The sequence below is a fragment of the Drosophila ficusphila genome, unplaced genomic scaffold (genome assembly GCF_018152265.1).
Source record: "Drosophila ficusphila isolate 14025-0441.05 unplaced genomic scaffold, ASM1815226v1 contig_791, whole genome shotgun sequence".
Classification (NCBI taxonomy): Eukaryota; Metazoa; Arthropoda; class Insecta; order Diptera; family Drosophilidae; genus Drosophila; species Drosophila ficusphila.
This window is the reverse complement of record NW_025064737.1, coordinates 15,621,643-15,642,979: the sequence shown is the minus strand read 5'-3', so window position 1 is coordinate 15,642,979 and position 21,337 is coordinate 15,621,643. Positions and strand designations below refer to the sequence as shown.

The 21,337-nt window shown below is 41.7% G+C and overlaps 1 protein-coding gene across 3 annotated transcripts in view; it reads left to right on the top strand.

Annotated features, from left to right (window-relative positions):
• Positions 1-21,337, top strand: part of LOC108092183 — a 57,238-nt gene that overhangs the window by 12,012 nt on the left and 23,889 nt on the right. For 2 of the 3 annotated variants that reach the window (XM_043208922.1, XM_043208923.1), the window contains one exon: positions 17,480-18,209. In XM_043208922.1, the coding sequence (XP_043064857.1) occupies positions 18,032-18,209 (178 nt within the window). In that variant the 5' untranslated portion in view covers positions 17,480-18,031. Of the gene's footprint in view, positions 1-17,271; positions 17,356-17,479; positions 18,210-21,337 lie in introns of those variants that run through there. The other variant, XM_017191707.1, reaches the window with a different exon arrangement.

Sequence of the window (21,337 nt, the reverse complement as noted above, 5' to 3'; positions counted from 1 at the left end):
AAAGTTCCTAAGGCGACTTGGAATGTATCTCTTATTCGTTTGATAATTTCAAACTAATCAGTTATGACTCAAACAGGTGATAGAGTTATAGAATAATTCAAAATAATGCATAAGTTATCCCAGAATAAATAGTTTATGCCCTTCGCAATGTCCATGTGTTAGCAAAAGCTGATAATACACTTATCTGAATTATTTGTAAGCCTGCCAAAGTTTCTGTAGGTTCCAGAGATGGAAGTCGAACAACCAAACATAAATAGCTTTTAGAGCCAAATAAGGATTATCCTGCTGGGCCGAAGGAAATGAGATTTTCCAGAAGCACTTGGCCCCGCCCACTTTCAACAGCGCCCACTTAGCCGGCAACTAATTGCCTAAGCCCCAACCTGAATCCAAATGAGAACCAGAAGCTGGATCTGCGGCCAGTTCAAAGTCTGGGCTCCTCCGAGATTAATTACATTTAAATAAACACGAATGTCTGCAAACATGGCCAAGACCGCAACAGTTACATGAACAATTCAACCGGACAGACAACAATAGACAGCCAACAACTTACTCATCTTGTTTCAATTCAATTGAATCAGTTTCATTTTGCTACTTTAAGCTGATTACAGCCAGAATTTGGGGCTGAGTTATATATAAAGTGTATTGCGTAAACTATATTATTAGCTTTTGTTGCAAAACCAGCAGATTTTACTTAGCAGCAAATGTTTTGCATTTGATGAGGGTCTTCAGACGAACAGAAAAAAAAAACAGTGGTGTTCAAAAAATTAAATTTAAATACTAAATGGTTTTAATAAGATTAACCTATAAAGTGTCTGTGAATTATATTTCTCAAAGAGTATAAATAAATTGATGCAATCTCTTAACTTTTAATTTATTTCGATTGGCTTAGACAATCCCTGCTGGACTTTATTATTATACTGACCGCTGCTGTATAAGTTATATCTGTGGTAAATGAAAGTCAAAGCCGGGTTTAATGCTGGGTTTTAGTGATAGCAATGGCGAGCCTCTTGCATATGGCAAATGCCCAATGATTTATGGCTGGAACGGGACGACGCAGTCAGCAGACTTTTGTCCCGCTCACAATTGGTGGTGAAAAGCGTGAAAAACTGTCGGCCACATGGAAAATCTCTGTGTGAGTGGGGTAATGTGGGAATGTGGCAGAGTAAATTCAATTTTACGTTTCACAACTCAGCATGATTTCTATCACGGCAGGGGAATCCCCTTTTCCACATTGTGTACCGCAAACTGATTGCTTTCGGTGGTCCCTCGACTGTCTGTGTGTTAGAAAGCCTCGGTTTTTTGGTGTGTGGGTGTGTGGGTGTATGGGTGTGTGTTGGTTTGGGTGTGGGTATCTGCCGCCCCCCAAAAGCGGGCTACATAAAAAAATCACTAAAAACTTGTAAAAGCATCAAAGCGCACTTTCTGAGCTCTCAGCTCGAAAAGTTGGGCTTGTTCGGTCCTTTGTTGTTGTATCCTTAGTGTTTCCTTTACTGCTCCAGTTTATGCTATTATTGCTATTGTTGTTGTTGTTGTTGCTGGCGGTGGAAAGTTCACAACTTTTCAAGTGAGTTTTGAGGGCGCTTTTTGGGGCTAGCTATTGGCGAAATTGCTTTCTGATAGCTTGCCTGGTGTATTTATGCAGTTTTAATGAGAGCTGCTTGAGGAGAGGTTGTTGTTAATACAGGAAATTAATAAGTTAAGTAGCCATTAGGTGGCTAAGTGCAAAGTTCAATCGGTGAACTTTGGGCCATAAATGGTTTAAAATCACTAAGGTAAACATTTAGGATACACTTATTTGAATTGTTTTTGGCAAAGGTGAATAATCTCCTTTTTTCTGATAAAAAGTTTTATGAGTGAAAATCTATGAAAATTTTAAAAAGTAATCTTAATTTTGTTTTTGATAGATTTTTACTAATTTACACATATTAATACTACCTTTTATTTGGAATGCTTAAATAATTTTCCCAGTGCAGTCTGAGAAGAAACACAAGCCTCTCTAGTCTGCGTTTTCTGGAAATCTTTTTGGTTTCTTTTATTTTTGTGACTGCTGCTTAAGCCGCGTTTTATTTTCACTTGAGGCAAGTGCAGTCATCTGTGAAAATATTGGCAAAACTCAAACAGCGCCAGCATTTGACATAAATCCTTATTATCCCTTTGTGCACAAATTGACATTGCACTTGTAAGGCGATTGCCGAGACTCTGCTTGACATCCCCGCTCGCATCCCCTCTGCAGGCGCCTCAGAGCCCCTGGATGCCACCCAAGTTTTATCTGTGGCTTTGTTTTCACTGCCAATGCAGTGGGAGTGGCATTAGCAGCCCCAGCTGACAAATGCAGGAAGCCCCGGCAGTCCTGAAAGTCAGCTCCGTCCTTCGCACGTTCTCGCTCTTAATTGTGACTGACACACCGCTGCACAGAACGAAATGATAATAAAAGCTTGGATTAAAGCTAAGCAAAATTTAAACCATTCTTCTTGCGTAACTTTAACCAAAGTTTTTCCTAAAAATTCACATTTGTTAAACTCACTCGTGTTTGTTATACAGAAAGCTACTAGAATAATAAATCATTGCATGTTCTCAAACCCCTTTTTTTTGCTCAGTGTGCCCTCATTCGCGTAGAGTGCACGAAATTAAAATTCATAATGTTGACTTTAATGGGGCTAATGCTGAAATATCAAAGCTGCTGGCTTAGGTGGCAGCGAGCACATCTCATAGATTAGCCGGGCTGCCATGTAAGCGAAGCCAGGAAAATCCTGGCCAAAAGGCGTCTTCTTCCTGTCAGCCTCGCTGGCATTTTATTATGCGACACGCAGCCCAGCCACCTTGGCCCAAAGAGCAATGGAGCAGGCACCCAACTTTGACGTTATTAAATTATGCGGAGATTTGCGCACTTTTTTTTTTATTTTTGTATTTTTGAAAGGCTCTTGACGTTGTTAATGATGAGCCAGCTACTCCCACCCATCCGCCTGCCGACTAGGCCGAAATTAAATTATTTTATTGCCGGAAATTCATTAAATCATGCCTTTATGCAATTTCCAGACTACATTGCCGGCATACCCAAGTGGGGAATCTGTCAATTTATTGGCCTTTTCGGACTGATAGACAGCCTGTCGGCATTTTTGTCGGTCGGGGCCACGCCCACCTCTTTGCGGAAACGCCTTTGATTAGTACGTGCCGTTGTTAACATTTCCATTATGCTTGTTATAACGTTTATTTTATTGTTTGCCCGGCCGCGGAAAATCGATTGAGTTGTGATCTATTTCCAGACACATGCTCAAAGCCAAAAATCCCTAGCAACGCGACGAGACAATGCAAATCTGACACCGCCAGCGGAGTGGAATTTTATTTATGTTTTCACTGGACGGCGGCAAAAACCGAACCGAACAAAATGGCACCGAGCCGAGAGTTTGAGCCAAGAGCTTAGTCCCGGCGAAAGGGAAAAAACCAAAACAATCATCAAAATAGAATCATAAAAACAGTTAGCAACGATCATAAATTTTGCACAAAAGGCATAAAAACTGTGCCACGTGGGGTGCGACATAAAACCACCGATCCCCTCTTGCAATACGTATATATATGCATATATATTTGCCAGATATATGGCCTCGGCATTCGCTGGCCGAGTAATCCCTGCAAATCAGCAGTTTTCCCAGTTTTCGGGACACATACATTTCGTCTAATAAATCTCGGAACAATAAAAGAAATTTACATTTTTATAGGAGCGGCGGCGGCCAGAAGAAATCGTTAGTCAATACAATTTAATATTCGATCCAATCGGGCTTACCTTGCGTATGTGTAATGTCCATGAAATTGCATTCGTATATAATTTGATCTGTCTGCCCATAGAAATAACTCATTAAAATGCTAATGGACTTCAGTCAATCACTTTACGAGTACTGTTAAAGTTTGGCTTAAAGATGTACAAAAGATTTATTCTCAGAGAAAACCTGAGATAACAAAGTCTAATAAATCATAAAAGAGCCAGACAGAACTTAAACCACAGCTTTGTAAAAGGCAGTCGCCCCTCCACCCGCTAATTCGCCTAATTTGCCAAGAAACCACTCCCCTCGCATTAACTGAATAAAATATGAAAAAATTGCGTTAATTTTTTAGCATGTTGCATGGCCAACGCAATTTGTCCACTGGCTCCTATTTTATTTATACACTAAGAAAATAAATAGAAGGGAAAATTGAATTGTATTATATATACTTAAATAATTATATCTGCTAAGATTTGTTAGAAAAGTCTTTTTTAAAACTCGTAATACTTTTCCATAAACACAAGAGTAAATTTTCTTATTAAATATTTATTAAGAGCAAGTCGCTTTTATCTCTAACTTTTTTCTGTGCACACAAACGACTCCCTGATGATTTGGCTAGCAACAATTTCAAGTACTTGACATGAAAATTGTGTAACAAACCTCAAGTCAGGCCCATCTGTAAAATTAAACGCACGCAAAAGCTCGTGGTCCGCTGTACAAAGCCCACTCCGAAATTCCAATTCCAGCTCCTGGAGCGCGGGATCCCCTTCGCCGGCGATGCTGCACTGATGTTTATCATAACCGCCTACAACAACCACAATGACAGGAACCACAGCAACAATATGGTTGGCCATCGCCGCACCCAGCCAAATAATTTGCTGGCAGGCGTAGCTAATGACCAACTCGTGTAAGTGCGATGGATGGATGTTTCGTTGGTCGGTCGGTGGGTGGGTCGGCTGGCTGGTTGCTGGGATAGAGGATGAAAAATCAGGACACAGTAACCACCGAAAAAAAAACACACACACACACACACAGCACCGAAACAACAGCAACAATCACAAGTTTTGTTACAGGCAAAATGATGGCATGAATTCATCATGGGAGTGCTGGGAGAAAAGCCCCACCAACTCGGACTTTGCTACTGTCTCTGTCCCCAATCCTTGTTTTCCATGTCCCTGCCCTCCCTCCTGTGGTTTTTGTGAAGAGGAAATTTAAAATAAAGGGAACTGGGGGAAAACCGTAGTGGGATTGCGAGAATTTGATGAATAAAAGTAGAAATTGTGTGTTATTGAAATCCGATATTTCTAATATACAAAAAGTAAGCAGTTTAACAGCAACAAAATTTTAAGTGTTTGTATTTAGATGATATACCAGTACTTTAATGATCCTTCAAAATTTATCTACATTTGTATTTATCCTATTTTCTTTTTTAAAAATTTAGTATATAAAGAAATGATAGTATATTTTAATAAACTTTCAAGAACAATTGCGTATTAAATACCCATGCTTTTCTGCTGATTTCTGCAATTTCAATTTAAATCTTTGTTTTTTCTCTGTGCAAGGACGAAAAGTCCTGGCCGCTCCAGGGGGACAAACAGGGCAGGACGAAGCGCTGGAGTACGGCGACAGCGTTCGCTAATTTTATGCTCTTTTGTGATTTTTGTGCCGGACACACCCTGTGGGCATGTTTAGTGTCCTTTCACTTTCCAAGTAAATGCAAACTTTGCGCGCTTTTGTCATTAGCGTTGATAGCTGTAACGTGAACAGGAAGCCGTCGAGATGCAGAGTGGGGGGATTGGGGGATAGAGAGGGATGGAAGGGGGGTGGAAGAGGGGCTTTGAGGAGATAGCTCCTTGCCGGCTGCCTTTTTGGCCGCTTTTCACGTGTTGTTGGCCCTATTTGTAGCCGGCGCTGTTGTTGTCGTCATCTGGTTTGCGGTCCCCAACAGTTTGGTTACTTTTAATGAGCGGGGCGTGGCGCATGGCATGAAACATTGTCGAAAAAGGGGCGGTGGAAAAAGTGGGAGGTGGTGGAAGGTGGGTGGTGCTCTCATTAAGTTGCGGTCGTACAGTTTTATTTCACTCCTCGCTAATGAAAGTGAATTATTAAATGAAAGCCAAGCAGCTGAATGGCGGCAGTTGATTCTTCCGTCGAGTGCTGAACTTGTGACCCATCTTCTGGTCGCTGTCAGTACTTAAAAAAGAGCCTTCTAGCACCACAGCTTGGCACCACTTCTGTTGACCCCTCTCCACGTGGAGTGCGAGGACATCAAAGACATTCCTCCAGGAGGCAAGTGGGTAACCCACTTGGAAAAACTGAAATGGAATCAAATAAGGCTCTGCTGCGGTGATGGTGCTTATTAAAGTGCCGTCGTCTAGACACATGCACATGCCTCTGCTTATTAAATATGTATGCTAATGTCAGCATTTTTGAGAAGTTAAACAAAAGTAAACGAAGAGCTTACGCTTTCTTCTTCGAGGGTTGAAGTACTTTTTTTGGACGCCGTAAGTCCTTGTTGCTAAGACAATTTTTATTAAGCACCCCAGGGGAGACACACAAATATTTGTAGTCCTTGGCAGTTGTAATAATACTTTGTTATTCGAAATCAGAAAAGGATGCTATACATTTCGGCAAGAAGAACTTCAAAAGGGTTGTGATGATGTAATTGACCACTTTTATGAAATAGTTGAGCTTCTTGAGTGACGACAATTTTAAGGATATATTGATAAATAATTTAAGACCGTCCCAGATTTATTTAAAACTCCACACCTCTCCTTAGAAAAAAGGTTGCATAAAAATTAACTTAATTACTCCGGAAAATAGGAGTTTGTGGGGACTTCTATCTAGATACAACTCATTAAATTTGCACTTCTTTTTAATTTATGCCCCAGATAAAAGCAACAGCTGGCCTCCAGAGACGCAGACAGAGGCAAATTAAATATGTTATAAATAAATCAGCCGGGAATGTATGAATAATGAATCAGCCATGTCGACCGCCTGCTCTCAAACTTGTTTGGGTTCATTTCATTTTAATTTAGTTTCCTGCTGGATGTATTTCTGTGTGTTTAAATGTTTTGCGCACATATTTCAGCGACCGCAGGACAAAAAGATTTCTTTCAGTTACAACCATAGGAACAATTTATGCAAATGTTTGAACTATTCTTGAGGTGAACTGCGTATACGCTTCATGGTAGTTTTACATCCTTCGAGGTTCTGCTGTGGAATTTTCTTTAATTAGTGCAACGAACTGTGTGCAACGTGGGGTGCGAATGCGCCCCACTGTTTTCACAGTTGTGTAGGTGTAATGCCATTTTGAACATAATTGCAACGGCAGGCGGGTCTCATTTGAAAGTTTTGGCAGCGTAAACCGCAGCAAAGCAAAAACACCCGCACCAAAGGAGCGACTGCCGCGTCAGTGGCAGTAACTAAACACATAAAGCACTGAAGTTGAAGTTGACGCACTAGGAATAGATACATAATGTACTGAATTGTGAAAACAAATATTTACTATTTAAGAAATCATTTAGAATATGTTTAAAATCCACATGTATTGTTAGTAACTCACCAAAATTAGTTATTTTTTGTTTTAGCGTACATAAAATTCATGAACTGATTTTGATGGTTTCCATTACTTTTCTCAGTGTAAGTAAATCTGTCTGCCTGTGGCTGTGTACCGCTTGTTTGACGGACACTCATACACATACACGCACACTAGCGCCAACGAGCATGTGTCTGCAACAACTTGGCGGCTTGCCTCTGCAAATGTGCAAATATTTCACTTGCAGCGCCTCGAGTTATGCAACACTAATTTGCGAGGCGTTGTTTTTGTAGCTGCCACTAATTAGCGTCTAATGCAGAAGCGGCAGCAATAATAATGTGGCTTCCTCCGGGGATCTGCCATTCCTAAGAGCCCTAAGGATGCCATTGCCATTTCCATCTCGTGATTCCTGATCAACGCGCAGGGAGGCAATAAAAATCGCATGAAAAGCGAGCCAGAACATCAAAATGAAATCTCATCAAATGGCCGTGCATAAAACTTGACAATTTGTTGGTCAAAACTTCTCACTCCCTGGTCAAGTATTTTGCAAAACAATACGCCATTTAACTGCTTCAATTTGAGTTTGGTTGTAAAACTTTCCCTTTGCAAGAGTTTTTTTTTTTTTTTTTTGCCCCCTGCCCCATTTTACGTATCTGTGTAAATCAGGGTGGGTGTGGGTGTGTGAGTGTGCGTAACCTTTGAACCAGCGGAACAAAATGGTTGAAAGAAAAAATGCTTGCCAAGTTTATTAAAAGTTGCGGCAAGTTGCAGACACAGTGGGGCTCTCCCAACTCCTGAAGGACAAAGAGGGGGGCTAAGTGATGGCGGGAGGAGGAGAGTGTAAGGGCAGAGGGGGCGTGGCAGGAAGTGGGCGCTGACAGCTAGCAACTGACAAATGCCAACGCTAACTCACTCAACTCCACGCAAAATGAAATAAAAAATTCTGCAAACGGCCAAGAAGAAAGATTTCAAGTTTCTCCTTTCTCACTTCCTTGTGTTTTTCTTTTGTTTTTGGGTTATTGCTGTTGTTGTTTGTGTTTTCATTTCTTTATTTTTTTGGCAACATGTTTGAGCGGTTTTTTATTATTATTATCTTTGACCTGACCTGGGACCTTTCCTCCTTCCAAACAACTTTTTCTGCCCATCTTGCCATCCTTCTGCGTGTTTCTCAATTTTTATTTATGCACAAAGTTTTTGGCGCTTTCTTATGCATTTTGCGTGTAACCTCTTCGCATATTTCACTGTGTGTCAGTGTGTTTTTAGGTCAATGTGCATACATTTTGAAATGAAATACTAATGGGAGTTTGACCATTATGTTGCCATGGATGCAATTTGAGAGGAGGAAAAAACTGAAAATTATTACTCTGCTCTCTTATACCAACTGAATGCTGTTGTAGCAACTTCCCATGTAACAATAAGTTGGCAATGAAGCTGCTTTTGGCGTTTATATTAACATTTTATAGCCCTACTACAATCTTGCAGTCTTTAATATGGAAGTCTTTGATCACTTTTCTTACCTCCTGCCAATGAAACGCTTTTATCTTTGGGAACTTTTTCAAGACGGTGTTTTTGATCGGTTTTGGATGAGAACCACAAAAGTGCTACTGACTCAGATTCCAATAAACATCAAACATGCCCCACGATTGCATGGCAAACAGACCGAAAGCCCGACAATCCGAACTTTGGACATCAACTGCCGGACTCGCAGTTCAACAAGCTTTAGCTCGAGCATCGATAACGGGACTCTGCCCTCTCCCCTCTCTCCTCTTCTCTGTCTCACTTTCTCCGTGAATTTCTCCTCGTATCTGCAGAGATGTCGATGACGACGACTCGAAGTGATGGGTGGGTGTGAGTGTGGTTGCTGCTCCTTGTTTAAGTCTGAGCCCTGGCAAAACGGCTCTGATTGAACACAACAATTTTGAAATTGCTAAGCACACACACACTTACACACACACACTCAACCAGAGTGGGCGAAAAACGGGCAAGTGGGGTACACGTTCGCATTACGTGCTGGTGACATTAGTGCCGACAACGAGCAAGTGAAAAATTTAAGCAGCCCTGTTTTCTGGCTTCAATCAATTGCCTGAAATTCGCATCTGCTAGCCAACACTGTTAGAAAAATCGATGTAAAAAATAGAAAACATTAATTGGAAAAATTTCTATAAAATTATTGACAATATGAAAGCAACAAAAGTAGAATAATAGAAATAGATAATTATTGAAAATTCTTTTAATTATTATTCAAAAACTGATTTCCCACTGTTTTTTAATTCTACCCTTGGGAATGACAATTCCTAGCATTTTTACCATTGTTTCTCAAATGACAAATTCTCCCTGAATTTTCTCTGCTAGAAAGGCAACTTTTGATTTACTCTCTCGTCTTCAATTGAAATTCTCGGCTCGAAATCAAATTATTGACCTTAAAAGGTTTTTGGCGCGGTGCGGTGTTTGCCAGTTTTGCTAAGGGGAAGTCTCGCATTTCCGGCACATAGCCGCTAAATGATTTTTAGCAAAAATCGTGCGGACATGACACACTCAAGTGGCTACCAATTCCGATCCGGGCTTCCCATCGAGATGGCTCGTCCGAGCCTCCGCCCATCGAAGGATGTTCTGAGCCGTGTCGAGTGGCGGGGAGGGTGCTCGAGTAATTTCCATTAAGTAAGTGTTTTGGCACTTAAAGTTCGACTGCATTGGCATTGGCTGCTGTGATTGCATTAGGCGACAAGTGGCTGCCCGAGTGTCGAGATTCGATGTTCGAGTGCTGGGCTCAGGGTTCAGAGGTCAAATGGACAAGGTTCTTAAAGCCGCTTAGGCGCGGCTTTTACGCAATTTCCTAGCTAAGACTTAAGGTTTCTGGTTCTATGTGCTTCTTACAGAACTGGAAAAAATAAATAAATATATTTATAAAAGGTATATTTAATAAACTTTAGTTTTTATAATATTTAAAATATAAAGTATATTTGTATGACTTATGATTTCCGTTATATATTATATATTCTAAAACTCCTTGTAGTAAACCTTTTTTCCTGTGTGGTTTCTGGTTTCTGTTTTTGCTGTCAGCGCTCTACCTGAGCCAAAAGTTATACAAACAACAGCTGGCCGGCTGAGCGGGAGTTGGCCTAGGCAACTAGGCAACTGGGGAACTGGGCACCCCATCGCCGGCTTGTCATCATCATCATCATCGGGGTCGTTATATCAATGTATGGCTGAGGACGGACCGACGGACGGACGGACGGACGGCCGGTGGGACGGTTAACAAAATCTTCGTTTTGAAAATGCCATTTCCGACAATTTCCCGGAAACGTAACATCCGCTCAGGGGGGTGGAGGTGCCAAGGGTGGTGGTAGTGGTGGTTAGGGTGGTGGGGAAATGAGGAGAAAGTGGCGACTGACGACGACGCTAATGGCGCCATTGTTGTTGTGTGTATATAGTGCTCAGTTGGCGACGCCGCGCAGATGAGAGCGGGCCCATAAAGTCATAAGATTGAAGGCCTGACGCTCATTAGGCTTCTCCATGACAAGGAGCCCAAATCGAAGCTTAAGTTGGAGGTGGAAAACCCGAGAAAGATTCACCCAAGTTTTCTGACTTTGCCGTTTTAATTATAGTTATCTAGGCAATTTGCCTCCGGGGGTCAAAGAACAAAGAAGACTATTAAGAAAAATTTGTAACACAAATTCCTTATACTGAAATATTTTTAATTAGTTAAGGGTCAGGGAAAAGATGTACTATATATTGAAAAGTAAGCAAGTTTAGTAGCCAAGTACAGTAACGTATGTACATCTAGTTTCTTCTCTGCATAATTCTAAGAAGCTCAGTGTGGAAATGGTTGAATTACTCAGGACTTAGATCACCTGAATCCCAATTCCCTCAGCCAGAAACTAACTTTGTTCCCATTCGAGAGGTTCCTACAAAATCAGTTGAGTGAACAGCTCAAGTTCTGGATTTTCTCCGAATTTGCTATACGTTTAAATTGATTTGACTTCCTTTTCGGGATATGTAAATATTCGGCTCGTAATTATTTACATATTCAGTAGGGTTGTGCATTCTGATTAGATTGATTGGAACTCATTTGCATGATATTTCTGGCTGCCATCTGCAGGTGGTGAAGGAATTTGAGTTCCTCCTCTGCACGTTGGCTCTTGATTGTCGGTCTGTTGTTCATGAAGTGCCTGGCTTTTCAGCTGGCTTTCTGCCCGCTTTTCCGTACTTTCTGCTTGCTCTCCGCTTGTTTCAAACAGGATCCGCCTCCGGGCTTATTGGGTCAAGCGGCCTGGCCACAAAATGTGTAGCGAGCGACAACAATTGTTTTACAGCCACCCCAGTCGGGTCATCAACTGCTTCTTTGGCCTTCAGAAAGTAACAATGGATGTACTGTGAAAAAATTGCAGAAAATATAGAGAACGTAAAAGTTGTTTCTGTTTAAAAACTAAATAAAAGCCATTTGTGTTTAAAAACCAAGTATAAGTTAGAAAAGTTGAAAAGAGAGGTGACTTTAAATCGACAACTCATTTTATAATTTCGTTCTAGACAAGTTTTTACTAAGTGGCGGCTAAGCTTTTCTTTCCGTGTGGCTGGTTGGCTTGCCAACGTTGAGTTTTTGCAGCGAAAAATCAAGTTCATTTCTGTGCAGTCTGCCGTGCGACTGAGCCGAGTTCTTGTGGCCCAGAGTCTCGGACTCGCACTGTGTCAACAGCGGCCACAATAGGTACTCATTTGTAGTGAAATTTTGGTCAACAAGGCGTGACCTTGCCCCGCTTTCCGCCCCCACCCCTATTTCCATTTCTCCCTCTATGTGTGTGTGTGTGTTGGTTGGAGAAAATTGCTTTTATATTACTTGGAGCTCAGTTGGGTTTTTGCTTGGCTTTCGTTTCCCTTTTGGTCCATGTGTCATTATGTGGCATACACATTGTTGCAGCGCCTGCTGTGTCTTACACTTCCGCAGTGGCAGCTGCAGACACGCCCACTCCCTCAACGCTCCCCCACCGCCCCCTTCCGCTGGTAAAACGTCCCCCCTTTGCTCTAACCTTCGGGGTCAGTTTTCCCCGTCTTCGCACGCAGTTTCCCGGCCGAGTTCTTGTCTTGTCATTGTTTGTTTAATTTTGTATGCCGGATATCCCAGCGTGTTCCTCCCATTGTCCTGCTGTCACCGAAATGCCAGCAACAATAACACTAACATAAAGTGTGGGCGTGGCCACAGCCCTTCCCCCTCCCACCGATACGCCCACCTCGCCATCGCACTTCCATCAATGTTTATGCCGCTGACAACAAAAGAAATTAAATTGCCAACACTGAAATTCAATTGTATCTTCCTCCCTGGGCCTCACTCAAAATTCCTGAAAAGCTGCCGTGGCCGGTGGAAAGCGGAAAAGTGCGGAGAGTGACGACATCTTGAATGGTTATTGCCGCTGACTTATTGGAACATTGATTTTCCCTTTGTCGGAGGCCTCAATTGTAGGAAGTAAACATTTTCGCCGCTTTCAATTTATTAAAAGGCGCGTGGCGCAGCCATAAAAAGGTCAATGATTATTACGCCGCCCATGCAAAATGGTAGACATTGACCAAAAATAGTCACAGCTGAGGAAAAACAACTCACGAAATACACACATAAAAATCAAAGCTAGTTAGTGTTTTTGTTTTGTAGATTTGAGTACCTGAAATACACGAATATCATGAGTTGTCAGTAATGTTTGTCGTTTGGTTGTTGATAATTATGATTAGAAATCTAACCAACATTAACTGAGTGAAAAGTTTTTTATTGACTCTGCTTTTTCCCGGTGTTCCAATTTGTTTGGTTTCGATTTTGACGAGGTTCCGAAGTGGGAAAGACCGCGGACTGATGGAATTCTTGTGGAGCTTCGCGAAGATGAAATGGAGCTGGGCTAAATAGACTGGCCCTTTTCGATAGTTCAGTTCACTGCGGAATTAATATGGAAATTTCAGTAGCAGCCGGGCATTGTGCGCCGCTCTTCCTGGCCATAAATCAACATTTAACACAACCTGAACATCCGCCGCCGTTTGCGCAACATTTAAAATGTTTTAACCTTTTCAACCAGCTCCGCCGGGCAGTTTGCCGTTTTCCATTAAAGCCTACTTTGTAGCGCTTTAACTGCAATTAAAACCATTAAAAACGTGAATAATTAAAAAATGTTGCCCGCCTTATGACACATTAACATATTTGCGTATAGCCATTGTTGCCATAACTCCCGCATTGATCCCTGATGGTTAATTTATTTATTGAAACAAACAACAAAGGCCTCCGCTTAATCGGACCGATGGAAACATGCGTGGCGAACATGAATGTGTCCGAGCCAGAATTTCGATTGAACATGTCACATTTGCATTCCGCTGCGAGTGTCCCATTGTCCAAATGCCATCTAATTCGCATTCGCATTCGCTTTCGAATTCAGATTCAGTTTCAGCCTCGAATGGAAGCGATGCGGCTACAATTGCATTCGATTACGGCCAGCGTATAATTGTGCAACGCTAATCAAAGCGGAATCGCTCATGGACCGCAGGGCGAATCGATTAACGTGCCAAGGATGCATTTCCCAGATACAATTGTATCTGCGGGGAGCATCCGGCATTACATGTTATGGCCATTATTGTAACAGCGGCCAATCATCTGCGACAACATGGTCACTGGGCCTTGGGTATTCGGGAAAATGCGTCCTTTTGTTCTTCGAAAATTAAAGAGCATTAGAGGAGTCTTTAATTGGCACCAAGGTAACGCATAAATTTCCATTGGAAAACTTCGAGTGCGAAAAAGACACTGAGGAACAGTCGCAGAATACATTCAGCAGCGACCGGAAATTGCCAGTGCTCTAAGGGGAAAGCAGTACGAAAAATAGAGCACTGAAATAAATAGGGAAAATATTGAAAGAAATAAAAATAATTACTATAGTGTGCGATACCAAACACGTTCTATCCATATTTCTTTATCGTTTTAGTTAAGAACATCGTAATAAAATGGTATAAGCTAGTTGTTAAAAATATTTCGCTTACATTTTTGCTATTAACATTGCAGTACTATTTTCCCGCAGTGCAATCCTTTTGCACTCGCCAGTTGGCATGTGTGAGAGAATTATTATCTTGTACTTCGCCATGTCAAAGAAAATTTGCATTTTTCGGTCTGACAAAGGGCGGCCCATTGGAGGTGGATGAAGAGGAAGAGCAAGAGCAAGAGGAGGAGGAAGAGAAGGAGAAGGAGGAGAGGAAAGGGAATAGAGACAACCGTGTAGACAGGACTCTCTGTGGTGCGATGTCAACGTGTCCTGGCAGTACCAATACCTATACCAAATTGTCTGCCACAATGGACTGACAAGGTGCTAGATTGCATGTGTGGGTCTGTTTTAAATAGAGCAACAATGTGCAATGACAATGAGATGAGAGCTGCCAGCAAATGTGACACAGATACGAGCTGAAACTTTCAAATGTTCGCACAAAACCATTGGGTATTGGGTGCTCATGAGTATGGTGCTTGCGGCCTTCGCCAAGGACCCGCTGCCATCCGATCCATCTGCCTTTTTAATTAAAGCACTCTCCTTTGAACTCAAATTGCGGCTGTGTTTATTGGCAAATATTTTCGAAACCAGAAATTGTTCTCCAAACAATGCAGTTTTCGCTTTGGGTTCAATGATTTTTCAATGTTGCTAGTTTTTTAAAACGAAATTTCTGAAAAAAAGGAAACAAGAAAAATAAAAAATGGAGTTTAACGAACTAAAAAACTCAAACGCTGTTTGCTTAGAATTTCGACCACAAAAGTTAAGAGACTTTATAATCGGGCTAAAATTTTAAGAGTTTTCACACCAGGAAGTGCTGGATTGAAGGCTTGGATTTACAACTCGGAAGGAAATTGTAAATTGGACTTCCGAGAGCATTTGCTATTTTATGAACTATTTTCTTTTCGTTATTTCCGTTCTTTTAATCCCACGCTGCACCTTTAGCCTGCCGCTTAATTGTATAATGCTTTAATTACGATTCCCCGCGGATAATTTAGACGTGTTTGAGCACACGGCCTTGAGTTTGCTGTAAACGCGGAGTGCTGCCACCGTTTATTGGCCTTTTCAGTCGCAACATAACAAAATAATACACACCCATATGGTTCCGTGGAATTACTCCCTTCACCGCCCCAATATCCTGCCCGTCTACCAATCCGCCCATTTAATTGTGCGGTTTCTCAGCCATTTTTATGTGTTTTAATTTTCATTGGAGCACTAAAAACTTGTCAGCGTCGTCAATGTCAGCGTGTTTCCATTCGACGGGGGCAAAATTGGAGCCGAGGGGAGCGGTGACAGCAACACGATCTTGAGGAGGCCAATAAACACTTTTATAAAATTCTCAAATCGCACGTGTTGCGTTTGTCAAGGGGTTGCCGTGGAAAGTGGAAAGTGGAAATGGAAGTTGCTGCGACACGGAGACATACGGCACAATAAAACTGCTAAGTGCATGGGCATGTTGTTGTGGCCATATAGCTCGATATAGCTCTATTCGGGCCCTGCTCCACCGTATATATATGCATTAATCGAGGTGTGCTGCATTCTGGCCATAAAAACCAAGTGGCAAGGGGGTGCACTTTAAAAATAACACGAACCACCTGAGGTCTTTAAGCTATCCGTATCTTGAACTGTTATTATAATATTTCTTTTATGTTTAATAATCATTAAAGATTTCAGACATCAGCTTCTTTCATTAATTCCTATGGCAATTTTTTCATTTATATTCTTGTTTTTCCGAGTGTTCAAAATAAGTGGAAATGGAAATGGAGGCCGCATCGATAAGCTGCCAGAAACAGTGCAGCGCGTGTGCCACATAAAAATGGCATTTTGACATGGCCACCGGGAGGTTGGGGCTTCGAAAGGGGGTTGGCTAATGAGCATTATGAATGCTTGCCATGATGTCATTGCACTTGAGTGGATCTAGTTGTGTTTTCCTTTATGAAGGGGCAACCTTCACACCCCCAACCACGGCCAACTCCCCTCCTCGAAAGTCTTACAAAACAGCGAGCAATGAATGCCGGGGAATTTGTTGCATGGGGGTGGCAAAAAGTAATTGCAACTTAAATAAACAAAACGCCGGAGCAGCGACCGCAGGGCGGAGGGCAAACAGTAGCTGTAACGGGTTAAGTGGCCGCATCCTCCAGTCGCCTTGAAAGGGTTAAGCTCACACATACACACATACGCACTCCGATGGGACACACGTACATTTCTGAAGGGCCTGCCACTTGTGTACAGCCTCATTAGCAGGAACATAAAACTCGGCTCACAAAGAACTCACTTTGTTCTCGTTAAATTAAACTCCGCTTTGGTTTGTTTGCATTTCGGGTTTTGTTTCGGATGATTTGTTATGGTTTATCATTTGTTTATTGGCATTGGCAGTGCACAGAAAGAAAGAACTTTTCATAAAAACGAATATTTAAATGGCTTTTTTATTGATACAGCTGAAGCGAAGCTAAATAAATTTGTTTTTTGATGTTATGTATTTTTTGTCCGAATTATTTTTTGCTTTATTTAATCTGTTGAGGGATTAAATATTTTAAAACGTTTAAAAGACCATCAAGAATTAGAAAGAGAAGAGAAGAGAAGAGAGAGAAGATTAAGCTTATTAATATCTTCCTTTTATCTATATATATCCAACTAGATTTATTAAAAAAGCAGAAATGTCAAATAATGAATTCCCACAATTGGTTTGCATAATTTTTTTGTTTAGTTTGCTTTATAATTTTTTAAAAACTTGGTTAGTTAAATATTGATTCGGATGTGAATTTTTTTCTATCGTACTTAAATATGTAATATTGATTAACGTTTTATTTTCTTTCATATTTGTTTTTATCGGAAGTATTTTTTGTTTTGTCTGCCTGCCACTGGCAACATGTTGCTGCGGTTCCAGCAACATGCAACATGCTGCCGCCGGCTTTCCAGCGTGCTAATTTTGGAAATGCTAACGCACCATGTCTTCATGTTATTTGGGGTGTGTTCTTGGGGACCGTCCTGATAACTCCGCAGTCGACTGTCAACTTGTCGTAGGCGCGGATTGTCGCTCCCGGGAAAAACAAGAAATTCGGTGCGGGTTTTTCGATTTGTTTACATGCCAAATACTTGCGGTTGGGGGGGACGAGCGACCGACCGGCTGCTCTATTTAATTACACAATAACTAAAGTTTGTTTGTTGTTCATTCCGCTTTGCAGAGCACTTCCGGGGAATAAAACAGCTGGACACAAGGGCCATTTATGAGTGCGCGAAGTGGAGTAGCGAGCAGATACCAAATGGATGCCGTCTAAAAGTCTAAAATCAAAGAAAAACACAAATCACAAGTGGAGGAAAAACGTCGGAGACGTGCAACAATTAACGGGCGGAAATCGAAATGTTTAAACAATCAGCAAAATGTGCAAATTCGTGGAGTGCCAATCGAAAGCCAGCTTGAGTGAAAGTGAAAAACTGCGGCGCGCGCAAATTATTAATTATACGGCTGCTTATTAGCGCGATTCTCGCAAGGCAGCGCAGACATTTTGTTTATGGGCCAATTTGCCAAACGCAAATAAAACCGAACCGCTGCCAGTCGTGCATTAATAATCTGCATATTCTCCGTCCCATCCAAACACCCCTTCTCCGATTCCCTCCGAAAAATCACACAGAACAGACAGTGCGGCGTGTGGCGTTGAAGTGTTTATTAAATTGTCTTCGCCGCAAATGGTAGACATTTGCCCGACGAGCGGAGTAATAGTGCTTTCCCCCTCGAAATGCTGGAGTTGCAACTTTGTGCAGATTTGTCAGCCGGCGACTTGAGCGAAATCCACAAAATGGGACACCAAAGGGCCGCGGATACGGGAAAACGGCAGAGCCGGAGAAAATCAGACTGCCGGACTCTCCCAACCAAATTCCTCCTGCTGCTCCTCGCCGTTTTACTGCTGAGCATGGGTGAGTCCAACATTTTGTTTAGTCTAATTATAATGCCAATGATAATGTTTACCAATCGCAAAACATCAAAAAGGCGAGAGTTGAGAAGCCATCAAACAAGTACTGATTTAGCATTAATGTTTCGAAAGTGTGTCGGCAGAAACATATGGGATGTGATTTTAAAGTTTTAAGAAGTTCAATAGTTGGAAAAAAAATCTTTAACATTGGCTGTGTAAGAGTCTCTTAATTATAACTCAAAGCATAAAATATAAGCACTTTATATTTTCGCATCAGTAAGTTTAGCTTGAAGATTCTTTATTTATTCATTTTTAAGCAAACAGACTCCTTTCTAAATGCCATCAATAAATCGCAGAGAGTCTCTGCAGCATCTTAACTATTTTCCGAATCGAAAATTCGATGCCATTGAAACGCACTTTAGGAGTTTCATTTGTTCAATTTAATGAAGTATTTGTCAGGCTTCCACAGCCAGCACATCCCCTCCCCGGCTGTCATCCCTTTTCAAGTGGTATCTGGGCATCTGGGAGGCAGGGACACTGTCAGCCATATCGAAACCCTAACTCAATTGACTGCTCCACTTTTTGCCAAGTCCGCCGCTGCGGCTGATCAATTAAGTGCTTCGAATGTGACTCCAACTCTAAGTATAACCACCCGTTCGAAATAAAGTTGGAAATTACAAGAGTGGCAGACACAGGGAAAAATGTTGAATGTTCTTGGAATAAAAAAAACACGGCGAGTTAAATTTAATAATATGAAATCTTTTTAAATGGTTGTCACTCGCGGCTGTATCTTAAAATAATGGTGAAATATCATTGTAAGCCACATTTGTTTTCCCAGTGCAGATAAAAAACAATCGATACTTGAAATGACATTCGAACAACACTTTGGCATAATAAAATACAAATAAAAGGGACAACGATACACAGCCGCCAATTGATTGACGAAGTGGCAAAGATCTGGCGAGTGGCAAGTGGAGAGTGGGAAGTGGAGAGTGGGAAGTGGAGAGTGGGGGGTAGAAGTTGGAGAGTGGAGCTGGGCAATAAAAAGGATTGACAGGCAGCACAGCTCCGCGTTCTAAGCGGTGGCGAGGTGTCACGCAGCCAGACAAAAGGGGTTCGGAAAAGTCGGGAAAGCGGGAAGTGGAGTAAAGTGGAGGGGCGGGAAAGCAGTGACTGTCAGTGGCAATCAGCTGAGGAATCAGATCCCGCCACACACTCCACTTTTCGCTCGAAGAGCAGCGCTAATGCTGATGCCGAATGCTTGTAAAAAGTTTTTAATGACCCCCGGCTGCCGTGTCGCCATGGCCACAAAACTGAACACTATGGCGCCCGGAATCGAATCGAATCGAATGGAATGGCATCGAACCCAACCAAATCGAATAGAATGAGTGTGCGGAATCGAAAGGGGAAAGTGGAGGGGCAATCCACACTTGCCAAAGCAAATCTGTGTCGGGCTGTTGCTCCATTACTCCGCTGCTAATGAACAGCTTAAGCAGCGCATTTCAATGGGACAATCCCTCGATAGCCCTCAGTGCTGTCGATCTGGTTGTTTAGCGGCCTTTTCCAGTCGTTAATCTGCTACACGAACATCACACTTTATTTCCATTTGTTTTTAGGGGAAAAAACTGAAATACTTCCCTTAATTTAAAAAGCTTTTAAAAGTCAGAGAACAGCAAACAAAAAGCAAAAAGAAGTTAACCTTTTGTTTTGCTTTATTTCATCACAATTTAACTAGTAACTAATATAAATAGTTTTAAAATATTCCAATATTTTAATTATCTAAATTAAAACCTGTGAGGTCCAAAAACAAACTAAAAGTCTTAACATATTTTATCTGCTTTTCCGTTCCTGCACAAAAGTGTAAAATTTCAAGTATGTAGGTGTCTAAAATTACACATCTCAGTTTGGAGTGCATTTTCGGGTTGCCTCGGAAGGGGTGAGAATTTTATGGAAGTTGGGCCTGAAATTGGGGCGCCGTGATCCATGACTTTGGGAGTGCGTTGTTGTAGGTCTTTTTCCCTCCCAAATCCAGTGCACTCTAGTCGTCTAGCCTTTTGAGGATTGGCGGGGAAGTGCATCAGCATCAGCATCAGCACAACGGGAATCTGAGGCATCAGCTCTCTATTAAATGGAGGCCTTGGCGCTAATGGATGGGGTTAATGGGCTGGGGTCGCTGGCAATGTGCTGTATTAGTAAATGTGAATTAGAGCCCAAAACGGGCTGCTATTGTTCTGATGAACGACGGACTGCAGGCCATAACCATTCAGCAAAGAAGTGCGGCGATAAATCAGTGCATTGAAAGCCGTGCGGATTAGTAATAAATTTGATTTGATTTTCCCTGGGATCGAGATTGGGATTAGGTTTTTCATGGTCCGGTGACTGTGTAAACTCGTTTCCATCAATTTATGCTCCGGCGAAAGTGCATAATAATCAGGGACATATAAATACCATAAATCCCACAAGCACACTGCTGGTCTGCCAACGTTGGACGTTAGTAATCAATTTCGCCATTTGCCCACTAATAACAAAATGCAATTCAACTATAATTTCAATACTCACTGACATGAATCAAGCAACAATCCAATATTTTTTGATTTGCTAAACAAACTAGACTACCAAATACCTAAAATATTAGAAGCAGAAAACAATACATTATGGGTTTTAGTATAATTTCCAAACAAGCTTATGCAAACCTCTGAACTTTTTCTGTAATATCTTTTCAGGAAATAGTTTGAGATTGATTGGCTTATAGTAGTATTAACCTATTAAATCTATGCTTATTTTCCGTACTGTTTAAATGGATGGGATACCCTAGTTTACTCTTCCCACGTTGAGAGCCCTCCACAAATGCATCGGTTTTATCATTGAAATATTAATTGCAAAATAATATTGACGGCGGCAAACAAATTACAAATAAAATATGTAAATTTCCTGCGGTTCTCTATTTCTGAAAATGCCAGCGGCGAAAAAGTGGGCGTGGCCGGGCCAAAATTTTCGGCCAGCGAACAAATTATGCCAGTCACGCAAAAATTGCCAAAAGGTAAATCGAATCGCGGGGTTTCGGTTTGGGTTTCGGTTTCGCAGGGCGGGCTTAGGTTCCGCGTCCGTGTTTGTTTATTATTAATGCAATTT